The sequence below is a fragment of the Dermacentor variabilis genome, chromosome 1 (assembly GCF_050947875.1).
Source record: "Dermacentor variabilis isolate Ectoservices chromosome 1, ASM5094787v1, whole genome shotgun sequence".
Classification (NCBI taxonomy): Eukaryota; Metazoa; Arthropoda; class Arachnida; order Ixodida; family Ixodidae; genus Dermacentor; species Dermacentor variabilis.
In genome coordinates, this window is record NC_134568.1 from 285,025,449 (window position 1) to 285,052,639 (window position 27,191).

General features: G+C 43.6%; 1 protein-coding gene across 2 annotated transcripts in view; it reads right to left on the reverse strand.

The window, feature by feature from the left end:
- Positions 1 to 11,898: 11,898 nt before the first annotated feature.
- Positions 11,899 to 27,191, reverse strand: part of LOC142566392 (MPN domain-containing protein-like) — a 59,661-nt gene continuing 44,368 nt past the window's right edge. Inside the window, exons 13-14 of one of the 2 annotated variants that reach the window (XM_075677365.1) lie at positions 18,037 to 18,126; positions 11,899 to 16,350 (exon numbers count right to left, since the gene is read on the reverse strand). In XM_075677365.1, coding sequence (XP_075533480.1) covers positions 16,141 to 16,350; positions 18,037 to 18,126 — 300 coding nt within the window. In that variant the 3' untranslated portion in view covers positions 11,899 to 16,140. Of the gene's footprint in view, positions 16,351 to 18,036; positions 18,127 to 19,097; positions 19,278 to 27,191 lie in introns of those variants that run through there. The other variant, XM_075677371.1, reaches the window with a different exon arrangement.

Genomic DNA, 27,191 nt, shown 5'->3' on the forward strand with positions numbered 1-27,191 from the left:
TTCTGCTGTCCGGCACACCACGTCGGGGGGTGGTTCAGAGCGTGTGTATACGTGACAGGAGCGCAGAAAAGAGGAAAGGCGACGGGAGGAACTCGTTTGGACCCCACTGCGTCAAATGTGCACAATACCCCCTGGAGCTCCCGGCGTCGCCACGTTAGTCTTTTCACAGCTGCAATTATCCATGACCACCCCCAAAACTATTGCAGGAACTGCAGCCCTTCCCGTTCTACTAACGTGCGAGTCCAGAGGGGACGTAGACAGAACTCTAGAGAGGAAAGAGGAAAAGGGTCAAGGGGGGGGGAGGTGACGTGAGAAGGCAAGGAAACCCTACTACTATACGACAGCGGTTGCGGAGAAACTGGATAAGCGTTCGTAATAAGCAGAATAGTATACGTGGCACAGTACCTACGATGGTACTCGTCAGAAAAATACAAATTAGACTGCTTAATCAGAAAAATCTACAAGCAAGCAATCGGACTCTCCATCACCACCAGCAACGATAGACTACTGCAGCTAGGTCTCCACAATACACTGGATGAGCTAATCGAGGCACAACGAATAGCACCAATACGAACGCCTGTCCAAAACTAAAACAGGTAGGCAAATATTGGATCGCCTAGGTATAAGGTATCATACTCAACATGGTGTCAAAGTAGATATGCCCAGACACATCAGAGACCATGATAACCATCCCTCCAATACCCAAGAATATGCATCCTACCCACCATCAGGGTAGACGGGAAAGCAGAGCACGCAATATAGAGAAGAAATTCGGCAACAGCAAGGACACCACATTTGTAGACGCAGCTAGATACAGACACAAGCGCGCCTACACAGCAGTGGTAATAAATTACGAGGGGAAATGCACGGCGAGCGTTTCAGTCAAAACGCCACATGCAGAAACCGCAGAGGAAATAGCTATTGCGCTAGCCATAGCACTAACACCAGCGGGCGTAATCATCAGTGATTCCCAGACGGCCATACGAAACTTCGCCAACGGTCGAATCTCCTCAGAGGCACTACGACTCCTAAAATTAGCTAATAACCGCGACAAAAGTGTCGATCTCTTCTGGACACCCGCTCACACACTACCAGACGGTAGCAATGACGTGGCGCATCGCATGGCTCGAGAGCTTACGGACCGAGCCTCGGTTAGCCCCGCCTCACCGACTACCGATGAGTGAGAGTGGGAAGATCGAATGACCAGATTTCACGAAATTACACAACATCATAGATTGCAGAGGCGTATATTCCCGCCTCCGCACCCAAAATTAAGCAAAAACCAGTCTGTAGAATGGCGGCAGTTACAGACCAGATCCTATCCGAGTCCAGCTATTATGCACCTAATATACCCAGATTTATACCCAACGGACAAGTGCAGACATTGCAACACTAGAGCCACCCTGAAGCATATGCTATGGGAATGTACGGTTGTAATCCAGAGTAACGGTGATGCAGCCTCAAACAGCGACAGCCTCCGCGCGCGCTGGGAGTCTGCGTTGCTCAGCTCGGACCTGCAGCACCAACTCTGGGCCGTCCAGCGAGCCGAGGAAGCTGCCAAGGGCCAACAACCCTTGGCTGAAATCTAGGGCGGGGTCCAGGCCCACCCCACTAAATCGCAGGGCACTGAAGAAAGTTATTTAAATGAATGAATGAAATATGTCAAGCGGACAAATTCGGAGCGCTTCAGAAGAAGAGCCGCATTAATTAAAGCGCACCGCAGGGTCCAGGCGACACTACGGAAGCGGTCGACCGTCAAATCAACAGTTCTGTGCGGGCTGCGGTACTTTGCGCCTACGGAATTGCTCGAGGTCGTGGGTTTGATGGAATGGCGCAAGGGTTGCACTTGCCTCCCCGTGTTCAAAAGTGGCGGGGGCCAAGAATGCCACGAACCACAAGAGCACGCAACCGCATGTAAACAAAGCGTCAAAGGTACGCAGACGTGACCACATGGCCGAACTTGTCTAGTCTATACGTTCTATTAAAGAGGAACGTCGACACATTTGCGTAGTACGAAATTTGATTAGAAAGAGAGCACGAGCTCATGCATTAGTAAAATTCCTCGTATAAATCTGCCTGCCTTAGAAATTGCGGACATCCGAGCAGGCACGGCAAGCGGCAGCAGCGTAGAGTCCTACCGTTTGCTGTACGAATGAACAAAACTAAATTCGCAAATACAACCCGTCACAAGTTTCCCAGGTAGCACACAAAGTCTTGAAAACGTCGTATTAAGGGATTCAACGTCTGAAACGGATTTTTGACCAACATCGACGCATCAAAGACGTTCCAAACAAGACAGCTTAAAAACGAGGGGTGAATACGTTTGGAAAACGCTGAAAGCCAAACAGCTTAAAAACGAGGGGTGAATAAGTTTTGAAAACGACTTCACATAACTCGCTCTATCTGCTTAGTTATCAAGCGTACCGGGTACGTTTTCGACAGCGCCGTTTTTGGCGGGAGAATTCCTCGCTTGTCAAACAGCACTCGTCGTGTCAATTGCTCCTCTATTCGACCTACATCAGAATGAGTGCGGCAAGAAAAAGAAATTCTTTTGTGGTGTTAACCTCACGTCAGAAGAGACGAAGGATTGCAAATGAACGTGGCATCCCAAGGGGAAGTGTTTTGCGCCAGGAGGAAGTGGAGGTGAAGTTTATTAAGGCACAATTAATTAAAATAGCTAGGGCACTCAAACCCACGACCATTGGTGGAAGTCGAACCCGCGACCGTTGGTGTTAATTAGGGTGATCTTAATTAAGGCCCAGTTTCTAAGATATAGTTAAGGCACTCGAACCCACGGCATTTAATGGGAGTCCAACACACGGTCTTTGGTGTTCATTAAGGCAAAGCTAATTAAGGTAGAGAGAATTAAGGCACAGGTTTAATTACGATAGAGTTCATTACGACAATCGAACCCATGACCATAGGTAGGAGTCGAACCCACATACGTTTGTAGTAATTAAGGTTATGTTAATTAATATAGAATTAAGACACTCAAACCCACGATCGTTGTTGAGAGTCGAACCCTCAACCTTTGGTGGCGGCAATGCTTTCACATTCATCAACCCAGGGATAACTAAGTCTTTCTTTCTTTATTAGAACATAAGAGATACAAATAAAATATTTCATCAGCTCAGTGCCCCTTGAATTTTAATTATTTCGGCATGTAATTAAACAATTAATTTATTAGTACTAAAGTTGCTATAATCAGCTGTTGCAGCAGGTCATTCGGGTAATTATTTAGTTAGTACTAATAGGTGCTACTCATCAGTAGCTGTAGAGGTTAGCAAGCTTATCTGCGCACCTTCTGTCGATATACACCCGTTTTTTCGTAGGCGCCGCCATATTGTGAACGCAGTGGCGCCGCCTATGAGCAGCGCCATACTGGCTTGGATGAAAGCGGTGTTCTGCATGGCAGGTATACGCTCGGCGGTAGTTTCTGGCATTTGTAACGCGGTCGTGCGGTCTGTTTAGTATAACGTGCGTCTTCTACGTGGTAAACGGTTCTGTGAGACGTGCTGAAGTAGTTTAAGGCGTCATGGCCCGAGTTTCTGCTGGCGTTGCGGTGGACGGAACACGCAGCGCGGTGTGTGCATGCATATTTGAACCTACAATCAGCCTCGGAGATCCATTGTGTATTTCCGAATGTTCCATTCAATAATGTAACCTTATTGCAGTATTATCCTCTATTTCAAAGCTGCGGTTTAGGAGCCATGAAACACATGCGACGATCGTAACAGCGTGAGTAGCGTTCTACTACGATAGGAGCTCTGACGTTATACTTTGACAAGCGTTCAAACTGTTCGCTGCAGATTACATTGCGTGACTACTTCACTCGATGGATGAGGTCTCAACCCCTGGATAAAATAGTTTTGGCAAGTAATAGCAGCATACCTTACAGTCTGAATTAAGCTTGTCCAGCAAAGGGACTGTTTAGGAACTGCGCGAGCGTCCTAAGCAGTGGTAGGTGCTGTATTACACATATCTTTGTTCTATATACCGCATGGTCCAAGCATACGGCATCAGCGGTTAAATATCTATAAATGTTGTGCGGCGTAACTATGCAAGGTCGTATTGCGGTGTATTGTGGCGGACAGGCCGCCATTGGAATCTGAACCTGGCAACGTTTAACGCTAGAATGTTATCTAGTGAGGCGAGTATAGCAGTGCTATTGGGGGAATTAGAGGGCAGTAAATGGGATATAATAGGGCTCAGCGAAGTTAGGAGGACAAAAGAAGCATATACAGTGCTGAAAAGGGGGCATGTACTGTGCTACCGGGGCTTTGCGGAGAGACGAGAACTAGGAGTCGGATTCCTGATTAATAAGAATATAGCTGGTAACATACAGGAATTCTATAGCATTAACGAGAGGGTGGCAGGTCTTGTTGTGAAACTTAATAAGAGGTACAAATTGAAGGTCGTACAGGTCTACGCCCCTACATCCAGTCATGATGACCAGGAAGTCGAAAGCTTCTATGAAGACGTGGAATCGGCGATGGGTAAAGTAAAAACAATATACACTATACTGATGGGCGACTTCAATGCCAGGATAGACAAGAAGCAGGCTGGAGACAAGTCAGTGCGGGAATATGGCATAGGCTCTAGGAATAGCAGGAGAGAGTTATTAGTAGAGTTTGCAGAACGGAATAATTTGCAGATAATGAATACTCTGCACAGCCGTGAAGGGATCGCCACACAGACACAACATTTATTCACCCCATGCTACTTCTGTGGGCAGTCATTTAAGGCATAATGAAAGGCTAAAAATTTTTATATTGTACTCGGAATAATTACCTTTTTGTAGAAGAGTACTAATGTAACTAGGACTGTTTGTCTTAGAATGCAATGACTTACTCATATTAAATGATTTGCCATTGCGCTTGCACATTATTGCACATTATCGACAGTAGTCCTTGGAAATTTCATGCCCATCTATGTACAAAACAAGAACAACGTAAAAGCGGGAGCCAACGTTTCGACAAGTGGACTTGTCTTATTCAAGCCTTGAAAAAGACAAGTTCACTTGTCGAAATGTTGGCTCTCGCTTTTACCTCGTTCTCGTTTTGCTCATCGTCTTGAATTTATATCTCCCACCTTCCCCGTGTATGCCCATGTGTAGGCACACTACGTGCATCATGATGAATATGTACACCCTTTCGCAAAAAAGTAAAGGCAGTCCAATTCAAGTTAAAGGGTTCCAACTTTCCTACATGCTTGTCACACGCTTATTGTCTGAGTCTGTCCTTTTCATTGTGTGGCCGGTTGAAGAATGCTGACAAAATGCACTAGGGTGATGGCTACCCTGGCAAACAATTTAGCCTCTGAAAGTTTAATGCTCTTCAGGGCGTCGGAACGAAATGTTTTTCGTTCTGGTTTTAGTTTTGTTCCATTGAAAAAAAAGGTTCCACCCTGATTCTGCACCGGAACGAAAAAGAAAAAAAAAGAATGACCCGTAACGGTTCAGACCAGTTTTTGTTTACATGTAAGAATTTTCGAAGCAACGTAACGATAAAAAAAAGTATTAATTTTTCCCACTGTGAGTTCCGAGATCATGCTCGGTGGCTTGAGTCAAGGCACCGAGCACGATCTCGGAAGCAGCAGGTCATCGTGTATACTAGCCAAAATGCTAAACCGCTGTCCTGATAAAACCAACTTCTTCTTCATCATCATCATCAGCCTGGTTACGCCCACTGCAGGGCAAAGGCCTCTCCCATACTTCTCCAACTACCCCGGTCATGTAATTGTGGCCATGTTGTCCCTGCAAACTTCTTAATCACATCCGCCCACCTAACTTTCTGCCGCCCTCTGCTACGCTTCCCTTCTCTTGGAATACATTCTGTAACTCTTAATCACCATCGGTTATCTTCCCTCCTCATTACGTGTCCTGCCCATGCCCATTTCTTTTTCTTGATTTCAACTAAGATATCATTAACTCGCGTTTGTTCCCTCAACCAATCTGCTCTCTTCTTATCTCTTAACGTTACACCCATAATTCTTCTTTCCATAGCCCGTTGCGTCGTCCTCAATTTAAGTAGAACTCTTTTCGTAAGCCTCCAGGTTTCCACCCCGGACGTGAGTACTGGTAATACACAGCTGTTATACACTTTTCTCTTGAGGGATAATGGCAACCTGCTGTTCATGATTTGGGAATGCCTGCCAAACGCACCCCAGCCCATTCTTATTCTTCTGATTATTTCCGTCTCATGATCCGGATCCGCAGTCACTACCTGTCCTAAGTAGACGTATTCCCTCACCACTTCCAGTGCCTCACTACCTATCGTAAACTGCTGTTCTCTTCCGAAACTGTTAAACATTACTTCAGTTTTCTGCAGATTAATTTTTAGACCCACCCTTCGGCTTTGCCTCTCCAAGTCAGTGAGCATGCATTGCAGTTGGTCCCCTGAGTTACTAAGCAAGGCAATATCATCAGCAAATCGCAAGTTCAAATCAAATCAAATCAAATCAGTTTATTTTCATCTCAAGGATGAGGGCAGGCTCGGGATAAAAGTGACATCAGTCACTTGAGGGGAACCCAAGTTACTAAGGTATTCTCATTAACTCTTATCCCCAATTCTTCCCAATCCAGGTCTCTGAATACCTCCTGTAAACACGCTGTGAATAGCATTGGAGAGATCGTATCTCCCTGCCTGACGCCTTTCTTTATTCACAAGTTGGCGGCTGGATGTAATTATATTTATTCAGTCGTGTTTTTTTATTGATTGAAACACCGAGTCATTATTTCGCATTATTGGCGGCGCTTCCAGGACATCAAAGCGGCAACGGGATATCTTTCAGATATCTTTCAGTATTTTTACATACGGCTCGTCTACACCCTGATTCCACAATGCCTCCATGACTGCTGAGGTTTCAATTGAATCAAACGCTTTCTCGTAATCAATGAAAGCTATATATAAAGGTTGGTTATATTCCGCACATTTTTCTATCACCTGATTGATAGTGTGAATATGGTCTATTGTTGAGTAGCCTTTACGGAATCCTGCCTGGTCCTTTGGTTGACGGAAGTCTAAGGTGTTCCTGATTCTATTTGCAATTAACTTAGTAAATACTTTGTAGGCAACGGACAGTAAGCTGATCGGTCTATAATTTTTCAAGTCTTTGGAGTCCCCTTTCTTATGGATTAGGATTATGTTAGCGTTTTTCCAAGATTCCGGTACGCTCGAAGTCATGAGGCATTGCGTATACAGGGTGGCCAGTTTCTCCAGAACAATCTGCCCCCTATCCTTCAACAAATCTGCTGTTACCTGATCCTCCCCAGCTGCCTTCCCCCTTTGCATAGCTCCCAAGGCTTTCTTTACTTCTTCCGGCGTTACCTGTAGGATTTCGAATTCCTCTAGACTACTCTCTCTTCCATTATCATCGTGGGTGCCACTGGTACTGTATAAACCTCTAGAGAACTCCTCAGCCACTTGAACTATCTCATCCATATTAGTAATGATATTGCCGGCTTTGTCTCTTAACGCATACATCTGATTCTTGCTAATTCCTAGTTTCTTCTTCACTGCTTTTAGGCTTCCTCCGTTCCTGAGAGCATGTTCAATTCTATCCATATTATACTTCCTTATGTCAGCTGTCTTACGCTTGTTGATTAACTTCGAAAGTTCTGCCAGTTCTATTCTAGCTGTAGGGTTGAGAGGCTTTCATACATTGGCGTTTCTTGATCAGATATTTCGTCTCCTGCGATAGCTTACTGGTATCCTCTCTAACGTAGTTATCACCGACTTCTATTGCACACTCCTTAATGATGCCCACAAAATTATCGTTCATTGCTTGAACACTAAGGTCCTCTTCCTGATTTAAAGCCGAATACGTGTTCTGTAGCTTGATCTGGAATTCCTCTATTTTCCCTCTTACCGCTAACTCATTGACCGGCTTCTTATGTACCAGTTTCTTCCGTTCCCTCCTCAGGTCTAGGCTAATTCAAGTTCTTACCATCCTATGGTCACTGCAGCGCACCTTGCTGAGCACGTCCACGTCTTGTATGATGCCAGGGTTAGCGCAGAGTATGAAGTACTTCATTTCTAGTCTCGCCGTTCGGGCTCCTCCACGTCCACTTTCGGCTATCCCGCTTGCGGAAGAAGGTATTCATTATCCGCATATTAGTCTGTTCCGCAGACTCTACCAATAACTCTCCCCTGCTATTCCTAGTGTCTATGCCATATTCCCCCACTGCCTTGTCTCCAGCCTGCTTCTTGCCTACCTTGGCATTGAAGGCGCCCATCAGTATAGTGTATTTTGTTTTGACTTTTCCCATCGCCGATTCCACGTCTTCATATAGGCTTTCGACTTCCTGGTCATCATGACTGGATGTAGGGGCGTAGACCTGTACAACCTTCATTTTGTACCTCTTATTAAGTTTCACAACAAGACCTGCCATCCTCTCGTTAATGCTATAGAATTCCTGTATGTTACCAGCTATATTCTTATTAATCAGGAATCCGACTCCTAGTCCTCGTCTCTCCTCTAAGCCCCGGTAGCACAGGACGTGCCCGCTTTTCAGCACTGTATATGCTTCTTTTGGCCTCCTAACTTACTGAACCCTATTATATCCCATTTAATGCCCTCTAATTCCTCCAATAGTAGTGATAGACTCGCCTCACTAGATAACGTTCTAGCGTTAAACGTTGCCAGGTTCATATTCCAAGTGCAGCGGTGTCGTAGAGGTAGAACACCCGCCTCGCGTATAAGAGGTCCGTAGTTCGAATCCCGGTGCCGCGCGATTTTCCACCGGATTAAAAAAAAATCCGCGTGTTGCTAAAATTGCATAAACAGGCCTGGAGTGTGGCCTGATCCCGGTGACCAGAACCGGTAACGCACTCCCTCACCAGTGCAGGATTGGCCACCCTGGTGCAGTACTTGGCCACAACCTCCTATATGAACACAACAATCAAACCCACTCCCCCGCAGCTGCGAAGCAACTGACCCCCACGGCGGCGGCGATTGGAATATGAACCTGGAAAACCAACTTAACCGAACATAATAATATTTGGGGTTTTACGTGCCAAAACCACTTTCTGATTATGAGGCACGCCGTAGTGGAGGACTCCGGAAATTTTGACCACCTGGGGTTCTTTAACGTGCACCTAAATTTAAGCACACGGGTGTTTTCGCATTTCGCCTCCATCGAAATGCGGCCGCCGTGGCCGGGATTCGATCCCGCGACCTCGTGCTCAGCAGCCCGACACCATAGCCACTGAGCAACCACGGCGGGTTTAACCGAACATAAATGAATGATAAAACTTTAGTAACAGTGCATTGTACCCACAGAAAACGAAATGATAAGCCCTGGGTTTTGCTACGATGCCAATTTACTAGTGCACCAAGTGACAGGCTTAGATTAGTGGAGCGCTCGATAGGCTATTGCTCGCACTATCCCTGCCTGAGATACGTGCTAATGCTGACATTGCCCGACATCGGTTGTTTCGGATTGCCGACTTTCCCCTTGAACCGATAAAATGTATTTCGGTTTCGCTCAGAAACAAAAGAAACATTTCGGTTACATTTTCGTTCGGTCAAAAATATTTTTTTTGTTTTTAATTTTTGTTTTCATTCGGACACACTGGTGCTTTTAAAGGGACAGATAACTGCTCAGAACATGAATCGCGATGACCCCACTGATGGAAAGATTGGCTATTGTATTGGTTAAAACGAGCCATGTTGTTCTCATTAAACATGGATTTATGTTCTGAATTCTTCACTAAAAGTAGCGAAAAATGATCTTTGGTGCTCCACGCGACAAAAACATTAGGATTCACAAGTGGCCTATCACGTGACCTTCTATTAAAGTACACAGTTCCTGGTCTTTCTATTAGTATTGAAAGGCAGCACACTTCTGTTAAGTTTTTCTAACTTACAATGTGCACATAGGCCTTCGTTTGCAGCGAGTAGAAAAGTGGCACTGCCTTCACCTTCGTTTTTGATGAGTTAGCTTGGCTCGTCTGTTGGCAGAATAACGACGCTGGGGGCCAGCCAGCGATGATGTAGGCGTGTACTTGGAGAAAAATGCGGTACGGATATAAGAATGGTCTGAGCACCAACAACTTACTGTACCAGCTTTTCATTTTTAAAAGGTCAAAATATAAATGGTTAACCACAGCTGCACTCACTCCTGTGAAAGCAGAATGATGGGCAGCATTCACAGTTTGTGAGGTGGGCTTTCAACATCGCTCTCACTTCTCAGCATTGCTGGAGAAGGTACTCTCACTTTTTTGAGGCTTCTCAGATTGAAAAATTCCGCTGACAAAACAGCCATGCGCTTTTGGAAGTAACCGCTGCAGGTGTAAAAAACACTACCGAGGGTGAGCTTTTCGTTGTGCTGTAAAAAACCAAGAGTCCTTAAAAATTGGCTGTCAGTCCCTTTAAGGGTAACCTCTCCAGGCAAGATATGCATGAATAAGGGCTGTGGAAGGTAACACTGAACACATACTTTAAGAATGAATCCAAGATATCGCAGGCTTACAAAAGTCAGAAAAAAGTGATAATTCAATAACCTAAAGTGCATGTTTTTCGCCGGTCCTGTGAGACTTTAACGAGCAAGTTTCTGACCTATAGTGAGTTTGCATAGACTGTTCTCAGATATAGCAACATTATAAGATTTGCTGTTTCATTCCTGTAGGTGTACTGTATTGTAAAACAAATTAACTTGAGATGTTCACATGGGGAAGAGTAGATGCACACAAAATTTTTCATTGCATGATAACACGGCTCACTTATCACTTTCATGACAATGCATGCATTCTTTCATACAGTGTGTGTTTTAACAAGCTTAAACTTTTTTTTTCTTTCCCGACAGTCGGTTCTAGTTTGCCACAAAGTGTTTCTGAAAAATACATAAAAATGCCAAATAAGCCCACAAGTACACAACACATTATTGTACTTTTTCAAGAAGTGTAACCGACCACAACTTGCTTCCTTACGATTAAAACTGCAGTAGCCATACTTTATTTGTCACATGCAGCATCCTAAACACACATGATGGGCTACCACCATACCTCGCAGGGCATAATGACTGCTACTTTTGACAAACACACTGATGTCTGCATTATATGATGACAAATACATTGTAAAATTTTCTGCTTCGAAGCTAAGCTCACACAAGAAACTGGCTTGAACCTGCCCATTAGACTTCCCATTTGTTATCGGAGACCCTTTTCATAAGACACTTCTTGAGATGAATGTACAAAACACTTGACAGTCAAATGTGAAAAGTTAGCACAACACACTTAATCTGATAACTGGAAAGAATGTAATGGAATGCACATTGCAGTTGTAACTTGGATAGCGTCTGTGTTTCCAAAATGATTGTGTTAATTTGGTAGCATGAAAGTGAAATATGATAGCAGCCGATGCATTCGAGGTACAGTATAGTTGATCTGGCTGCCCCATGCAAGCAAGCATTGTCTGTAGGAGCATGTAAACATTCAAACTTTGAATTAACATCTAAGAACTTGCCAAACAATCCAATCCAACATTCAAATGCTTAGGTATTTAATTTCAAATAATTCGAAGTGTCAAACAGTTCTCTACACCAACATGATATCCAAGATCTGTACATCTCAGAAGTCAGTGCTACGGTGATGTTTACACATGCATACTTTTACAGGCAGCACCACAAGCTGCTTCGGGCCAACACTGGAGGTCTTTATGTGTCACTCCTACACTTTCAACATCATCTTCTCCATCAGCAAACATCAAAAGCATTGCTTGCTCAGCCCGAGTAACTATTTACACGAACTGAGTCAACGTCACTTGTTCACAGGGATGTGGCAATATCAAATGTGTGTCATATACTGCATTACCCCTGCCATGCACGGCAAACAAATGCTAAATATCTGGTGGCATATGTCAGTCACACCATCACCGCGAAAAAGACAGATGCAGCGGTATCTTTGAAGATTTATTGAACACACTATATCCCATAAACACAGAGCATTTCCACAAGCTTTGTCTCCTATTTGGGTTTAATTTTAAGCTTTATTTATTAACCTCTATAAAGTGAGTTTTGCATGTTAAATATAAAAATTTACCATATTTGCAAGACTCTAACGTGCACTTTCTTTTAAATAAAAGGTGCGCTCAAATTTGCATGCATGTTACAATCGTAACCTATTCTTAATGCAAGGTAGCTAGCTACACTGCCATCGATCAGGTTGTCTGAAGAAAGTGACCCTCGGAGACAACACAAGGTGGGTCCATGCTGCGTGGGATGCCCTCTCAGAGACGATGGTTGTAGGAGCCTCCAGAAGTGTGGCAATTGTAATGCATTAAATGGAACTGAAGATGACTTTCTGTGGTTGGTAGACAGCGAAAAGGAGGTGTTGTCAGACTCCGATAGCCACTAGCTGCCAAGATTCAGCTGTGTGCGTGTCTGTGTGGCCTTTGTATGTTCCATAATATCATTTCAACATGGAACAAGTTGACTCAGGTTTCATTACTTGATGTGCGCTGTAAAAATGGTAGCAAGTTATGGGGTATTTGGGCAGTAATATACTTGCGTGTCAATTGGTGGCACGGTATAATCGGGCAAATATGGTAATTAAGCTCCTGCTTTTGATTTGATTTGTCTTTAAGCTCTTGCTGTCAGTTCAGCTCCTCCATCATGTCTTTGCCTCTAGCTTAAAGGGGCCCTGAAACACCTTTATAACTAATTATAGGATGACATCACTATTAAATTATGTCCTACCAGAGAAATTTTTCAAATCCTTCAAGCACAAGTGGAGTTATACATAGTTATTGGACCGATGAGCAACTTTCTTTCTCCTTTCATTTCCACTAGCACGCTGGATGCTACACACATGAAGGAGCAATGCCTCGCTGGCCCCGCCCAAAGGTTTAACAGTGAGATGGCTCATGGCGGCACCTTGTAGCAGCCGCAGTACCTACACTACGCTTTTAATCTCGGAGGCCACATGCAACTGCCGTGTGTAGACTGGCAGCGCAAAGAGGAAATCATTTTTCTTTGTATTGAGATCGCAGACAGACATATTTTTCATTGGTATAACACAAATGAGCAATAATTGTATTGAGAATGCTTGCGTGATCATGAAATCAGTCAGTAGCTGTTGGTGGGTCCAGCTGCTTGCAATGACACTGCATAACGCCGATGCCAAGGAGAGAGCAAGAGATTTTTCACTGCTTTTGACACGAGATTGCAAATTCTCTGCTGCATGCAGTGCAATATTATTTGGCTCGCATGTTCACAGCAGCCTCGTTGACACAGCGGCAGCATTTTCTTGCTATGTTCGAAGTGTTTTGGGGCCCCTTCAACACGAATACATAGTATGTTTCTTTTATTTACGGACTGAATTCAATATTCTAATTTAGTCCGATATACAACTTCACACATGCATTCTAACATTACATAATCAATAAAAGCTGAAACTTCGCTATTTGCACACTCCTAATTGTCTCTAATACTTAGCAGCTTTGTTAACACGTTGACTGTGATGTGGGTCATGGGCAGGCCACGGTGGTGATTTCCCCTGTGCAGCTGTGCACAGGGCTTTCCTGTAGTGCACAAGTGACATCTTTGCTAAGGAAGAGGGTAGTAGCGCCAAAAAAAGACAATACACAGCAAGTGAGACGGGATATGCATTGCGCCTGTCCCGTCTCGCTTGCTGTGTGTTGTCTTTTTTCGGCGCTACAACACACTTCTGGAAACATGCACCAACTAGCCCCCCAACAAGTATTACTTTGCTAAGGAGCTCGCGAAAGTTTCAAACGAGCATGGCCCATCGGTAGGTCATGACACATGAGAAATAGGAGCTCAAAAAGTGCTGCCGCAGTGAACTGTGTTCAAATAGTGCTCTTCATTGCTCCCCAGAAGGCTACCCAAGTTATGTGGAAAATATTCTCTGCACCTCACAATTCACATAAGGAGCTTGGTCATGAGGCACAGCAATTATGCATGGAAGGTAGAAACTCATGTTTATTAAATAAAGGCTAATTTTCCATCTGTATGTGCATACAATGCAGAATTACAGTAGTTTCAGATGTGCTTATGCATGATTGCTACAAAACATTGTATGTAATCACTTCAAAATGGCTGCAAAATGCTAAAATCATTACAAAAAGGCCACAATAGAGGCCAAAAGAACAATATTGCTGACCCACGAGTGCTGCACTCCTTCAGCTTCAAGCAAATCTAGTGTATTGCCATATTTGCATGAATAGAATGAAATTTTATGAAATTATCAGGCTGAGAAAACACCTCGAGCTAAATTCATGGAGCCATTCTCTGAATATAACACAAGATTTTCTTCCTTGTAATTTAACCTTTCAAAATGTGGCAGGATCACACACTGGGTGACAGCCCTGTTCATGAGCCAACATCTTAGAATTCTGTGGTGTATACAGATGCACATGCTTAGAGTGCAAGCATGAAAGCAAAGCAGCAACAATGCAACAAGCTGCAAATATCGCTACAAAACAAAGGAGCCCAATGGGCTGGTCTGTCATCACTACACAGATCTGCCCACAAGCACAAGTGACACGCCCCCTCAGGGCAGCGCACTGTGGCCTTTAAGACATTTAGAGTGGAACGGATGATATACCACAATGTGCGGGCGGCCCAGCATGAGCATGCAGACCTGCATTGCTGTAGTGGCCCTGCGGGTTAGTTATCCAGGCTATGTGAAACATCTTACCACAGTTATGGTTGTATGCTCAGATTGTTATATAGCTGTAATATTGTCTTTCCATCGTCGTAAAAAGCTCGCACCTTTCAGTCATTACCTATCCTTGCAAACACAGTGCACTTTACTATAGAAGACCGCGCTCAATTGACACATGCTCTGATGCACACACACCAAATGGTCTGATGACTCATGAAAGCTCTTTTCACACTATTCGCAAAAAGCAGCACACAAACTTTCAAATATATCTCGTAAAATATGCTCAAGCAGACGGAGCAAGTAAGCACTTTCAAGGTCTAATACACTGGTGTCAAGCTGTGACACATCGTACCGTAAAGCAGAATAATATACAATTTTGGTACAGATGGGCTATATACATGAAAACATAATAATTAAGAGTATACTTGTAAAAATCTGTCAAGGACATAAAAAATTTCTAGAATTATAAGAAACAGCTTACATGCAATTAAAATGAAGCATTGGAGCAGGTAATTAAACAACACTGAAATAATGGGCTAAAAACAGTATATGTATGCCTTGCATTCCAGATACAGTGGAACTGGCATGTTCTACACGTCAAAAAATATACAAAAAATGTTACTTCACATGACATTCACAAAGAAAAATGTAAAAATTGAAGGCCTGTAAGGGGGCCACATTATCTGTTCTAAACATCTGTTATGTATATATATATATATGCAAATGATTTCACCTCCCTTCAAATTATCTACAGCAAAGCAAAGTCACACTATCTGACAGATGCAATTAGAACTATAATGGCTTTCAGAGAATATATTTACACTAACCCATATAGTTTCCTACAACAGTTGCTAGAAGGAACTCAGGCACAGTGATCGTAAGCCACCATGGGAATGATGGCAAGTACATGGGTCTGATCTTTGTGCTTGTAGCTTCAGACATTCTTGTAGCTTCATTTATTATGCTTTATCTGCCTTCATTGGCTTCAATTTTTTAAGCAATATATACTTTTTTTTTCTTAATGCAGAAGGCAATGACTGCACTAACCATGCACTAACCAGCATGCCTATGCTGGCTGAACCACCTTGCTTGCAGCTCCCATAGACACTAGTGCCACAGTTCCCACTAGTAATTGTATGAAACTATGCACTAACCAGCAGAAGGCTGCTTGCCACTTGGTGACCGGGAGGATCGGTGAGCTGTGCGCCAGGACTAAAATCACACCAAACTGTGAGGCACCAGTATCACACATCATCGAAATCAGTGATGCCAGAAGTGATGCACTGCTGCTAGAGTAGTCACAGTTAGTTTGTACCAGCACCCTCTTATCAATAAACATAAAAACGACCAACTTGCCCCAGGGCATTGCAGGGCTCCATTGCAAGCAGCCAAACGTGCAACACAGGCTTAAATCATTATAGATCTCAAATAAGGGCTAGAACTTTGACAAGGTGGCAGCGCACTGTAACAAGTGCCACTCGCATGGTCCAAAGGTTGTGAGCACATAGTGTCACTACACTGGCATGATGAGACCCTTCACAAATTCCCAAAAGTGATCAACAGCTTGGCCTTGTGTGTCACCACTTGTGACCTGTAGATCACGCGGAAGCTTGGATGTCAGCGAGCGTTTCAGTTTCTCCCAGTAGCTGATGTTGTGAGGCTCAAAATCCTTGCAAAAGTTGAGTGCATCTGGTGATCCACGGTAGTACTCAGACAGCAGACGCTGGGAAAAAGGGTGAAAAATTTACTGGCAAAAATATTTAAATAGGAAAACAAAATATTCTGCTATACTGCATAGTATTGAGGCAGCACCACGATAAATCACATACATGAGTGGGGTGCAATGCTTTTTATTTTGCACTTCCCCCAAGGACCAATTCTGTGAACATATGCAATTGAGCATTGTCACATTAAAGAGGCCTCGAATTACTTTTTATTGAAGTGGAGAAATGCATTTGAAGTGAAAATAGGCTATTTCAGAAATACCTTGCTGCAAAAAGTACTTAACGCGTTCAGCAGAAGCGGAATCATTGGCAATCAAACACGGCCTCTGCTGTGCTCCCATTCCTCCTTCAATGCCTTGCACTGTGAAGGCTATGGCACAGTGGAGCATACAATGCTCAGCCTTCTAAATGTCACCGTGGCGCACAGTTCGAATTTCATTTTGGATGTTAATGTAGACGCCACGACTTCTGCCTTTCATGCCTACGACGCGCTGAACATAAGCCAAATGCAGTTGTCCTCAGCGAGCCACAGTGTGCTTAGCCAGTGGACTCATGGCAGAAGCCCGTGGTATCTACACCAAGTAGGTGACCACAGCTTTATGTCAGCTATCGGCCTATAGAAGCCATCTAAGGAAATGATGAAATAAAGCGTCCAGAAGAGAGTTAGGACAGGGCCTTCTGTTGAAAAGAGAGCGTTTTAGAGAAAGGTGACTTGGCAATCCACTTGCGAGTTCCACGTGCCGTGTACGACAGCAAACCTTGGCTGAGATGTTCACAGCAGCGCATGCTACCCATGAACTATGTTATTTCACCAAGCCCGAGGGGTGGTTTAACAGATTTATTTACGATATTCAAAATTTTCCACCCAGAAACACACACCAGAGATTTTTCCAGCAACTTCAGATTTTAAAGCGTTAAGCAGAGAACTGTTCCACATTTTTTGCTAAACAATGCTGCAAGAAATAGAGTGGCTTTCTTATTTGCCTTCAACCTGACACCATCTGCATATTGCTCACATTTACAGGCTAAATGCTACGGCTTGTTCGTTCCAGGTTTCTCACTGCCCGACTACATGTTAGGTTTTAGGATGTGTGTGAATTGGCAGGAACAGTGCCCATCCGATGCCCCCAAAATACCACCATCTGTAGCTTGACCCCTTCTCTGCTATGGATGAGGTGGGTTCGTCTGCACATTTCTACTAAAAATGGCAAAGAACGAGCCCAGCTCGTCAACTATGATTTCCATTTTCTTGCAATTTGCATTTTCTTGTTGATAATACGTTCTATTTTCATGTATAAGGCTGTTAAGCTTCACTATTTCAATAAATGGTCGAGATTTTTCGTAAATAAACACTTAAATGTTGTTTACATAGTTTTTCATTAAGGATTCTGAATTTTAGAAATTTGAAGATTTACCCTGACCACCTGGGATTCTTAACGTACACACGACTACAAGTGAAAGGTGTTTTTGCACTCAATCACTGCTAGAATGAGGCCACCACTACTGGGGATTGAATCGGTGACCTCATGCTCAGTAGCAGCACGCCAACGCCAAGTCAGGCCAGAGTGCACAACAGAAAAAGTGTCTCCTCACTACAGCCAGCCTCCTGGATTTACTGGCAGAGTGCAAACTTGTATAGAAAATCAAATATTTAGTTTTCAGAGGAATGTAGCAGGACAACTTACCATTTCCATTAGAAGATCCTGAGTAAGGAATGAATCCTGGGCAACATTGTACATCATCTGCATTGGCCTTCCATACTCATTGGGTCTGTGCTGTAAGCAAGATGACATGAGCAACGTTAAAGAGGGATGCGGGGCTAAAATCTAGATTTTTGCAAGATAAAAGCAGTTTCCAATTTTATTTATTTTGGTTTCCTACATATATAAAAAAGCTCATTACCAAATTTTGTTGCAATCTGCGCTGTAGAAAACAAAATTAACTCTCTTCTCGTAACGGTGGTGCACGCTCGACATTGAGAGCGCCCATGAACATTGTATTCAAGGCTAAATTGCAGAGTGCACAAGAAACCAAACGCGGAGTGAATGCCTGCATTAGAAAGTTTCTTTTTTGAGCTTTTTAAACCATGGGAGACCTCCCATCATGGGTACAGCAGACTGCAAAATAAAAACAAAAAAATAAAGGCATAATTCTGGTTGCAGCACGCTTGTCGACGAGCGCAGACAAGGGTGCTGCACTGTTATACAGCTAAAAAAAAAAAAAGCAATGACGACTTGAAGCAATTGCTGCAGAGCAGGTTCAAATCGAAGCGGATAGTGAAACCTATGAAGCAGGGTCCTTTATTAATAATTTAGAATAACTTTTGGTCTTAAAGGGCCCCTCACCAGGCCCCATAGCTAATGTTGGCTATATGCTGGAAGTTGTTATGTGTCCTCTAGAGAGTGTTCTGCAAGAAAAATTTTTCAAATCGGCTCCCTAATAGCTGAGATAGAGTTATTTTAATGCTGCGAACACATAATTTCAGCAGGCGGGCTCTACTGCCAAGCGAGACGCTCTCTCCACTCGCTTTGTCTAGCCTCCGCAAGCAAAATTTCTTCCCTGCGTTCTCCCATACTGGACCTCGATGATCACGTGATGCATACATCACAGGCCCCACCTTCATTTTTTTTTCTCCTCGCTTTTTCTTCTTTTTTTTTTTGCGGCGCTGTGCACTTTTGCTGACAGCATTGCGCGCAATCTCTTGTGATTGTCTAGTTTTGCCCAGCGCATGATTTTGGCCGTTGTGTGCAAGGACACATGACTAGCGGTATAATTTAATATTACACGAATACTGAGGCAGAACAAGCGGATCGCAAAGCATGATCATGCACTGGAACACGGTAGAAAATGGCATTGTTTCAGTACCTGCGCATGTGATTGCACGACCGTGGGAACATGCAGACGAAGCGGAAGCACATCTCTCTTGCTTCGGTGCGAAGTAAAACAAGAAAAAAAATGCAGACATTCTGTTTGTGTGCTTTATTGTTTCTCTAAACTTCAATTGTCAATACAAGAAACAGATCACACAAATAACAGATGTTGCCTTCAATAATTCTCAACGTCACATGTCACCACGAGCGACGTCACACTGCGGCCACAACTACGTAGGCGCAGGGACCCGAGTACGTCACTGTCCAGCTTGGAGCGCGATCGCCACGAGAGAAAGGGAAAAAGGCATTCGGATTGAAATTTCAGACCTTTCCACAGTGTGTAGCGATGTAATACCTTGCAGACACTATTGTTAACGCGCATTGTATGCTCTGCGCTTGTCAGCTCAAAATGGACAGACCTGGTGAGGGGCCCTTTAAATTAAGATAGCATCTTCTAAATTTTTGAGCTCATTTTTCTCAACTTGCAACTTTTTGGCCAAACAAAACCTTTAGGAATACTGTCATTTCTAAACTATGTCGCCAAAAGCTTCTTACAAGGTGGTTTCTAGATTGAAATTTTGTCAAGAACAAGGTGAAGTACTTTTTAGATCCATAAATATTTTCCAACACAATAAATTATCAGATGTCTGACATATAATGACAACAAAAGGAATGAACTTCATTTTTAGAGTGATGAAATTTTTACAGAAAGTAAAAAAAATATGCAACTTGCCTTATGCTGCACTATAAACCATCTAGAAGGTATCTAATTACAAACAATTAGCATAAATTTATTATTTTTGAAATTATAGTTTCCTAAGTTGACACACTTGATTGGTCAATATGACACCTATAAGCTCTTCTCTCTTCATGCTAGGGTGCTGAAATTTAGTCCATATTCGAATGATAAGAAGATAAACCATCCTTAAAATTTTTATCGAAATTGGTACAGCAGTTCAAAAGTTGACACTTCAGCCCCGCATGCGCCTTAAAGAAATGACCACAACATTATTTGTATTATTCCAACCACATTTAATAACTTCCTCAAATATTCCATTGGTCTCTTGGTGACCAAGTAGTGCACAAATAGCTTTTTTCTATCTAATCTGAATATAACTGAATCTGAATTGTTATTTAATTCGCGAGTTCTTACGATCCCAATTTCTGTATTACCCCTTATGCAAATGCCCTTCTGGGTGTGTAAGGTATCTTGAAATAAATAAATAAAAAAATAAATAAATGAACAATGCCTTTGTCATTTGTAGTTCTCTCAACTATGCGACGTAAAATAGAAGCCACAGACACTTTGGAACCCAAGTCTCAAGAAATCAAGTTTAGGCAAGTGAGCAGAGCAGTGTCATGAGAAACAAAGCGAGTAGCCAGGGCCAATGGGCTCTATTCACCATGGGTAGCTACAATTAAGTGCCTTTGCCTTTCAGGAAAGGGAGAAGAAAGTGTAATTACTATAATAACTGAGGGATAGCTTTATCCAGAGGCAGTAAGAGTTGTGGAAGATTGAGTGCTCGTAGTACAGTTGCACGCACCATTGCGTTTCAGAGAACCTCTCCGTCCTCTGCCTTTCATTTGAACGGGGAGGCAGCGAGTCATAAAACACTGTCACATGACATTCACTCTACCCACAGAGGGTCAATGGGCTACCCTATTGGCACAGCTATGGCGCGACTCGAGCCCTTGCTTCTGCCCGTGAGACAGGGCTTGGGGAGACCACATCAAGGTGTGGTCTCCCCAAGACCACACCTTGATGGTGTGGTCAAGGTGCGTGTGTTAACCTCTTTGGCCAGTGATGGCTCTTTGTTCGCTTCTGGCCGGCGGTTACTTCAGCTCATCGAGGTTCCCTGCCTCAGCTAGCTTGCACACCCTCAATGTCGTGAGGCAGCGCCTTGCCCAATCGTGTCTCCCTCTGTTCCTATACACTGTTTCTCCCTCCATTTCTACTGCTCTGGGGTGGGCGATCACAAGAGCGGTAGCCAAAAAATAGCTGGGACCTCCAGGTAAGGTCCTTGCATGTTTTCTCTTTCGCAGTGCACCATTTGCAGTCAATGACAACTTTTTGAATATTTACAGTGGGGCTGTTAGAAGCTCATTGGGTTTCTCTTGACGTTTGCAGCTAGCTGGGGGAGGGAGAGCTGAGAGAGTGTTAAAGCAAAGTATAAAAATAGCATCCCGCAGCATAACGCCGTGGCAAGGGTGGATGAAGCCTAGAGGTGTGCACGTGAGTGAGCAATGCGGCCCGGATGCGTGCCCTCTCCTGTGGCGCAGGAGGATCAGGCAAGGGAGGAGGGGAATTCTCCTGCAGCTGCAAGGTGGCGTCGATGTCTTCCTTGCCCTCCACTCCTTACAGAGTGGAGACAACCGCGTCGTCTACTACAGCATTGGCCACGCAAATCGCGGACGCTGTAGGGATGCATTGCCGGCGCTCGTGTATCTTGTGTACGGTTTGGCACTACTTTACTGGCCTTCCCCCAGCTCCACTGGTCTATAGTGTTTGCGATAGCAGAGCCACACGTAACTTTTTAAATTAGGATCCAATTCAGTTGTATACTTAACAATTGTGTTTTGTTTCAACCCCCAATTAATAAATGTATTACTGAAGAGCGTTGTCCGGGGTCTCTCCCTTGCTGCTGGCACGGGGCTCTCTTTTCCTTGAATGGGAGCAGCTGAGCGCATGCGTGCAGTGGCCCGTTGGTACATGGTGTGGAGCAGGGGCAGGCGCAGCACCTTATGGGGGTTTGGCGTGCTTGAACCCATGGCGTTTGTGTGGTGCGTGACTAGTGTGCGTGTGCCGTATAAACAGCAAGAAGGAACAAAGCTTTATGTGAGACCATAGCATATGCAATCAAGAGCAAGTTAGTCCTCATTTTTCCTTTTCAGACAGACATAAAATAAAAGGCTCACTGATTGTTAAAATTACAATATAGGAAAGTGTCTGGCATCAGACTGTCACTATCACAGGCTTTCACAAGTTTTTGGAAGATATACTGTATCTCACACTCATTACACTCTCCTCTCTCTCACCCCTTTCATAATAAATCCTGAGCTGAGAACCATATCAGGGTTCCTCTTATCGAAAGGCACAGCTTATATAAACCATACCAAGAACAATTGCTACAGCCTTGAAGAATACAAGCTCAAATGACAACATAACCACACTGGGCCAAGATTCCGCTAGAGATCAGCTTCAAATCATTCAAGGTTCTTGAGTTCTTGAGGCATTTCATACATGCAGAGACAGCATGTACTTCAATTCACTTCAAGGTTACAAGTGCACTCTTGTAACAATTCAACATTTATGAGTCTACTGGGCAACAAGCTGCAGCCATATTCTGTAACAGTTCGCTTTGGAACCGGTTCGGTCTGGTTGTTACGTCAAGGTGACGTCAATCGGATAAAGAGTGGAATGTCACGGCGCGAGGGAGACCAATGAACGAGCACCATTCTGCCGCAAGGTCACGTCGTCATTTTTGTTCGTAATTTAGGGACGATATAGTAATTGAAGGATGCTGCTTGTTTGGCAAAAAATATTTGTTTGCATTCATAATGCAGAAAAGGGGTAAGGCGTGCAGACACAGACACAAGAAAAGAGAAGTGGACAACACTTCTCTAAGGCGTCCGTGTCTGCTCACCTTACCCCTTTTTTGCATTATGAATCCTTACCAACTAGCTCAGCTTTATGTCGTTTTAAGCCTTGTTTGTATACAACGCTTGCACATTTAATTTCCAGTAACAACTGAACTTCCGACGCGGGGGGCTAGTGGTTTATTTTATCTGCGTTGTTTTACTTATTTTTTGTCGCTAGGTGGTGCGCCATACAACAAGCAATCAAAGCGGCTCTTTGCGCGTAGGCCGCGGCTCTAATAGGATTTCGTTTAGCATAGCTGAGCTTCTTGGGGTTCATGACTGCTATGAGAGTTCCATCCACACATCCCACAACTTCGAGAATCTTGCCGTGGTCAAGGAAGCACTCTTGACTGCGGCTTTCTCCTGCAGTGCGGAGAGAAATCTCGCACCCCTTTTTCTTTTCCCTCAACCGTAATGACACTAGCAACGGTGGTAATGCTGCAACTGACTGACGCTTGCGACAATCCAATAGCTTCTGCATTCCAGACGCACTGCTGAAAACAACCCGTAGCAAAAAAGTAGCATGCAGAACACTTACGTCGCCATATCAACGCTACTAAATCTTGTGGTCCGCGATATTTTAGCTCGTTGTAAATGTATTGCATTCTGTTTTTGGGGTGTCTAAAATGCCTCCGGAACTCGTCTTCACTCATGTTGAAAGCACTGCACCATTGCCTCTCATCACGTCGTTGTCTTTGGCAAACGCTTGCGAGCAACATAACCAAAGAAGCCACTATCGGCGTCCCTCTCGTCGCGCCGGCCAGCACGAGACTAGCAGACGGCCACGCTTGCCCTAGCAACCCTGAAGATCATGCTCGCCACCGCACGCAACCCTCGAACGAACCACTTCTCTGCGGTTCCTCTCGTAGCAAACGACGGGTTCCTTTCCAGATGATTGACACCTGTGTGACGACAACAAAATTTGTTGTCGTGCCCAGCAGGGATGATGACAACAAAGCGCTGACCAATTGCATTCATGAGAGCGAACCGGTTCTAAGGCGAACCGTTACAGAATATGGCCCCTGTTGCTGAAAAGACATATAATGTTTGTGCAAAAAGTTATTTGCATTCCTGCCACTTCTATTCCATGTGAAAGGGCATTCAATATAAGGGCATTTGCCCACGCTGGAAGTGCATTCTTCCATGGCAAATGCTTACTTAACAAACCACTGTAGGAGTCAAGTTTTTTGTCTGCACTTTGGTTTCCTGACCATAGTCGCAACATCAATTGCAACACATTAGAATAATTGCATAGAAACATTAAATGTTCGTCGTGCACATTGCAAACATACTGTCTTTGTATGAATACAAAAACATAAATACTGCGTCCCTTTTCTCTAGGATTTTCCAGCCTGAGAACATGTGTTGTATTAAGAAACATACTCAATAGGCAAGCATATTACTCAGCACATGGGAATGGAGGTGACAGCACAGAGGGGTCCAACTACAGTAAAAAGTGTATTAAAAGGCTTTAGACACATCCTGGATCCAGTACAGCAGTGGTTCTCAAATAGGGGTCCATGGACGCCGGGCGGTCCCCAAAACCCAAGCCGATAAAACATAAAGAAAAAAAAAACGAATACTCAAATATTCGAATCAAATTGACTATGTTGCTGGCAAACACAGTTCTTAGCATTTGGTTCTAATCTAAGAATATTGTGGCGATATTGTACTGAAATATGCTATATTTTGTGCAGCACACTTAATCCCTCGACATCTAAACTTTGCACGAAAGCCAACATCTCAGTAGCAAGGGGCACAGGTTTGCTGACAGCAAGGGTGCCTTTTCTTCCTCTCTCTCTCTCTTTGTCAGTGCCACCCCCAATTCTAAGTTTAGTGCTTGAAAGCAAGTACGATGAGCGATGACTGGCACAGGGTCAAATGCCTCCGAGTTTACAGGCATTTGATGCGGTATATTAGGGCACAGGTTGCCGAGAACTCCTAGCGAGAATTACTCAATTTTCTAAATTAACATGAGCCAAATGCACAATGTTCTAATTTATTGGTTTACTAGTCTAGTTTGTTAACATTGACAATGCAATTGCAATGTTCCAACATATCAAATTAACCCAACTTGCTAACAAAGCATGTGCATATCATTATTCAATATTTGAAGCTTAAGTACTCGTAATGGAAAATTCTGATATTTGCAAACCCCTAAACAAATTTTTTTTTTAATTGCAAATTTTCTGGAGGCCAGTTTAACCTCGACTAATTCTCAGTTCCGGGACCTGCTGCCGGAACTGCGGCAGCAATACGCACAAGATAATAATAAAAAAATTAAACAGATCACAATGTTCGTTGCCAGTTTTATTCGTCGAAAAGAAAAACCTTTGACTCCCCCGCCCCATCACTGCAAGGAATCCCCCATCACTTCCACCGGTCCGCAAGGGGTCCCCGACACCCATCCATAGCCAAGAACCACTGCAGTACAGCAATGTATGCCAATGCAGCCTCACTGTGATAGTGCAGTTGCTCTAACACACCTGTAACCGGCCTCTTGGTGCAGTGCTTTGTGATCTTGTCAGGAAGTTTTAGCACGGCACCATGACCAATTCACTACCGTGACTCATGCTCAAGCAGGCAGGCCCCTTCACATGTACAGGCGGTTCAGTGTTGGCACACATCCAGTAATGGATCACGCATTACGCTACCCTAAAAAGCCCTATTCTAAGCCCGTGGATACAGACACGTAAGGCATCATTAGTTCATATTATATTCATATGATTACTTTAAAAATTTGCTAAATCATTGAAAGTCATCTTTGCATTGTACATGTGCAAATAAACACAGCATTACAGGTGAACCTGTAGCACCATTTTACCAGGTTCTTCCTTTATACTAATTAAGCATTGCTTCCCCTTAGATATTTTCATTGCTATGAGAAAATTCGGCATCAGCACTTACAACCAGTTTCATGACTTAGATACTTTATATTTGAAACACCATTTTCTTTTATTCACAAAAGACAGCACATTTCAGTTCAGTTGCTTACAATCACACAAGTTAGATACTCCACATGCTCCAATTAGATACCTTTTTTATCAATCATATAAATTAGACACTCTACATAAAAGCATATTTTGTAAAACTGCTTTACTAAAGAATAACAAAAACAAAACACTGGTTTTCATTTACAGCATTACAAGTATAGACTGTTAAATTACCCATTTGTTAAATGGAGGTTTGCTATAGTACCAAACTTTTCTGGACTACATGACACGGGGATACTAGAAATAAGACATACTAACATCTACAATTTTCTATGCATAAATAAAGGATAAAGAAGTTATGCAGCGATCGCAATACTCCTTAATGCGAAATTTGAGTGCAGCTCGATACGCGTTTTCATTTCGTGATATGTTGAGGCAAAGAAGTTGAGACCGAAATCACTGCACCAACTGGCAGTGGGCTAGATTCCATTTTTCTTTTTTCTCAATGCTATTGTAGCTTCTGTTTTTGTTTACATGCAACTGCTATGTATTGTTGCCAGTGTAATTACCATATTTGCACTAATCTAATGTGCCCTCGAATTTTGCGGGCTTGAATTGTTGAAGGCTTAAGGTAGGCAAATAAAAGTGCATCTGAATCTAACACGCAGCTGAATGTAATGTGCGCCCAATTTATAAAAAAGAAATAAAGTATCTGTCCCCCACATTGACGATCACGAAAAATGAGACGTGCAGAATTTTTACAGAAGGGAAACTTTTAAATTAGCTTTCATAATGGAAGCAGCACATTGTCATTGCCATTTGCACTTCGTTGACCACAGATAACACGCACACAAGGCAGTAGTCTCAAGTGATCCCTTTTAGAGATACTACTATCACTTTCACTAGATATTACGTGAATCAGCATCGGGCTTATCGAAATAGGTAGCCGAGAGCACTCCTGGCATTCCGCGCAGGTAGTGAGCTTGGCAGAGTGCCAGAAATGTTGGTGGCCATATATGCCGATGCATCTGGTGCCAAGTCGCACGATACCTCACAAGAGCAAAACACAAAAAGAACTCACTGCAACCTTCGAGAAAACGTGCTCTGCCTCCATCTCGCAATAGTGATGACAGTGCGTCTGACGGTAGGCTGTTGCCACCGCAAACATAGCTTCAGTTTCGTATCCGATTGTAACACGCAGGCACTTTTTCAGACCCATTTTCTTATAAAAAAAGGTGCACGTAAGATTCTTGCAAATACGGTAAGCGCACTTGCCCTGTTGTTAATTCAAAGAGTTTATTCAGACAACGTGGTACAGTTGCCTAGGGCGCAGACCAAAAGGCAAGTGGTTGCCTGACAAGGAGTCTGTGCCCTTGCTCCCATTCGAGAGCACAAGAC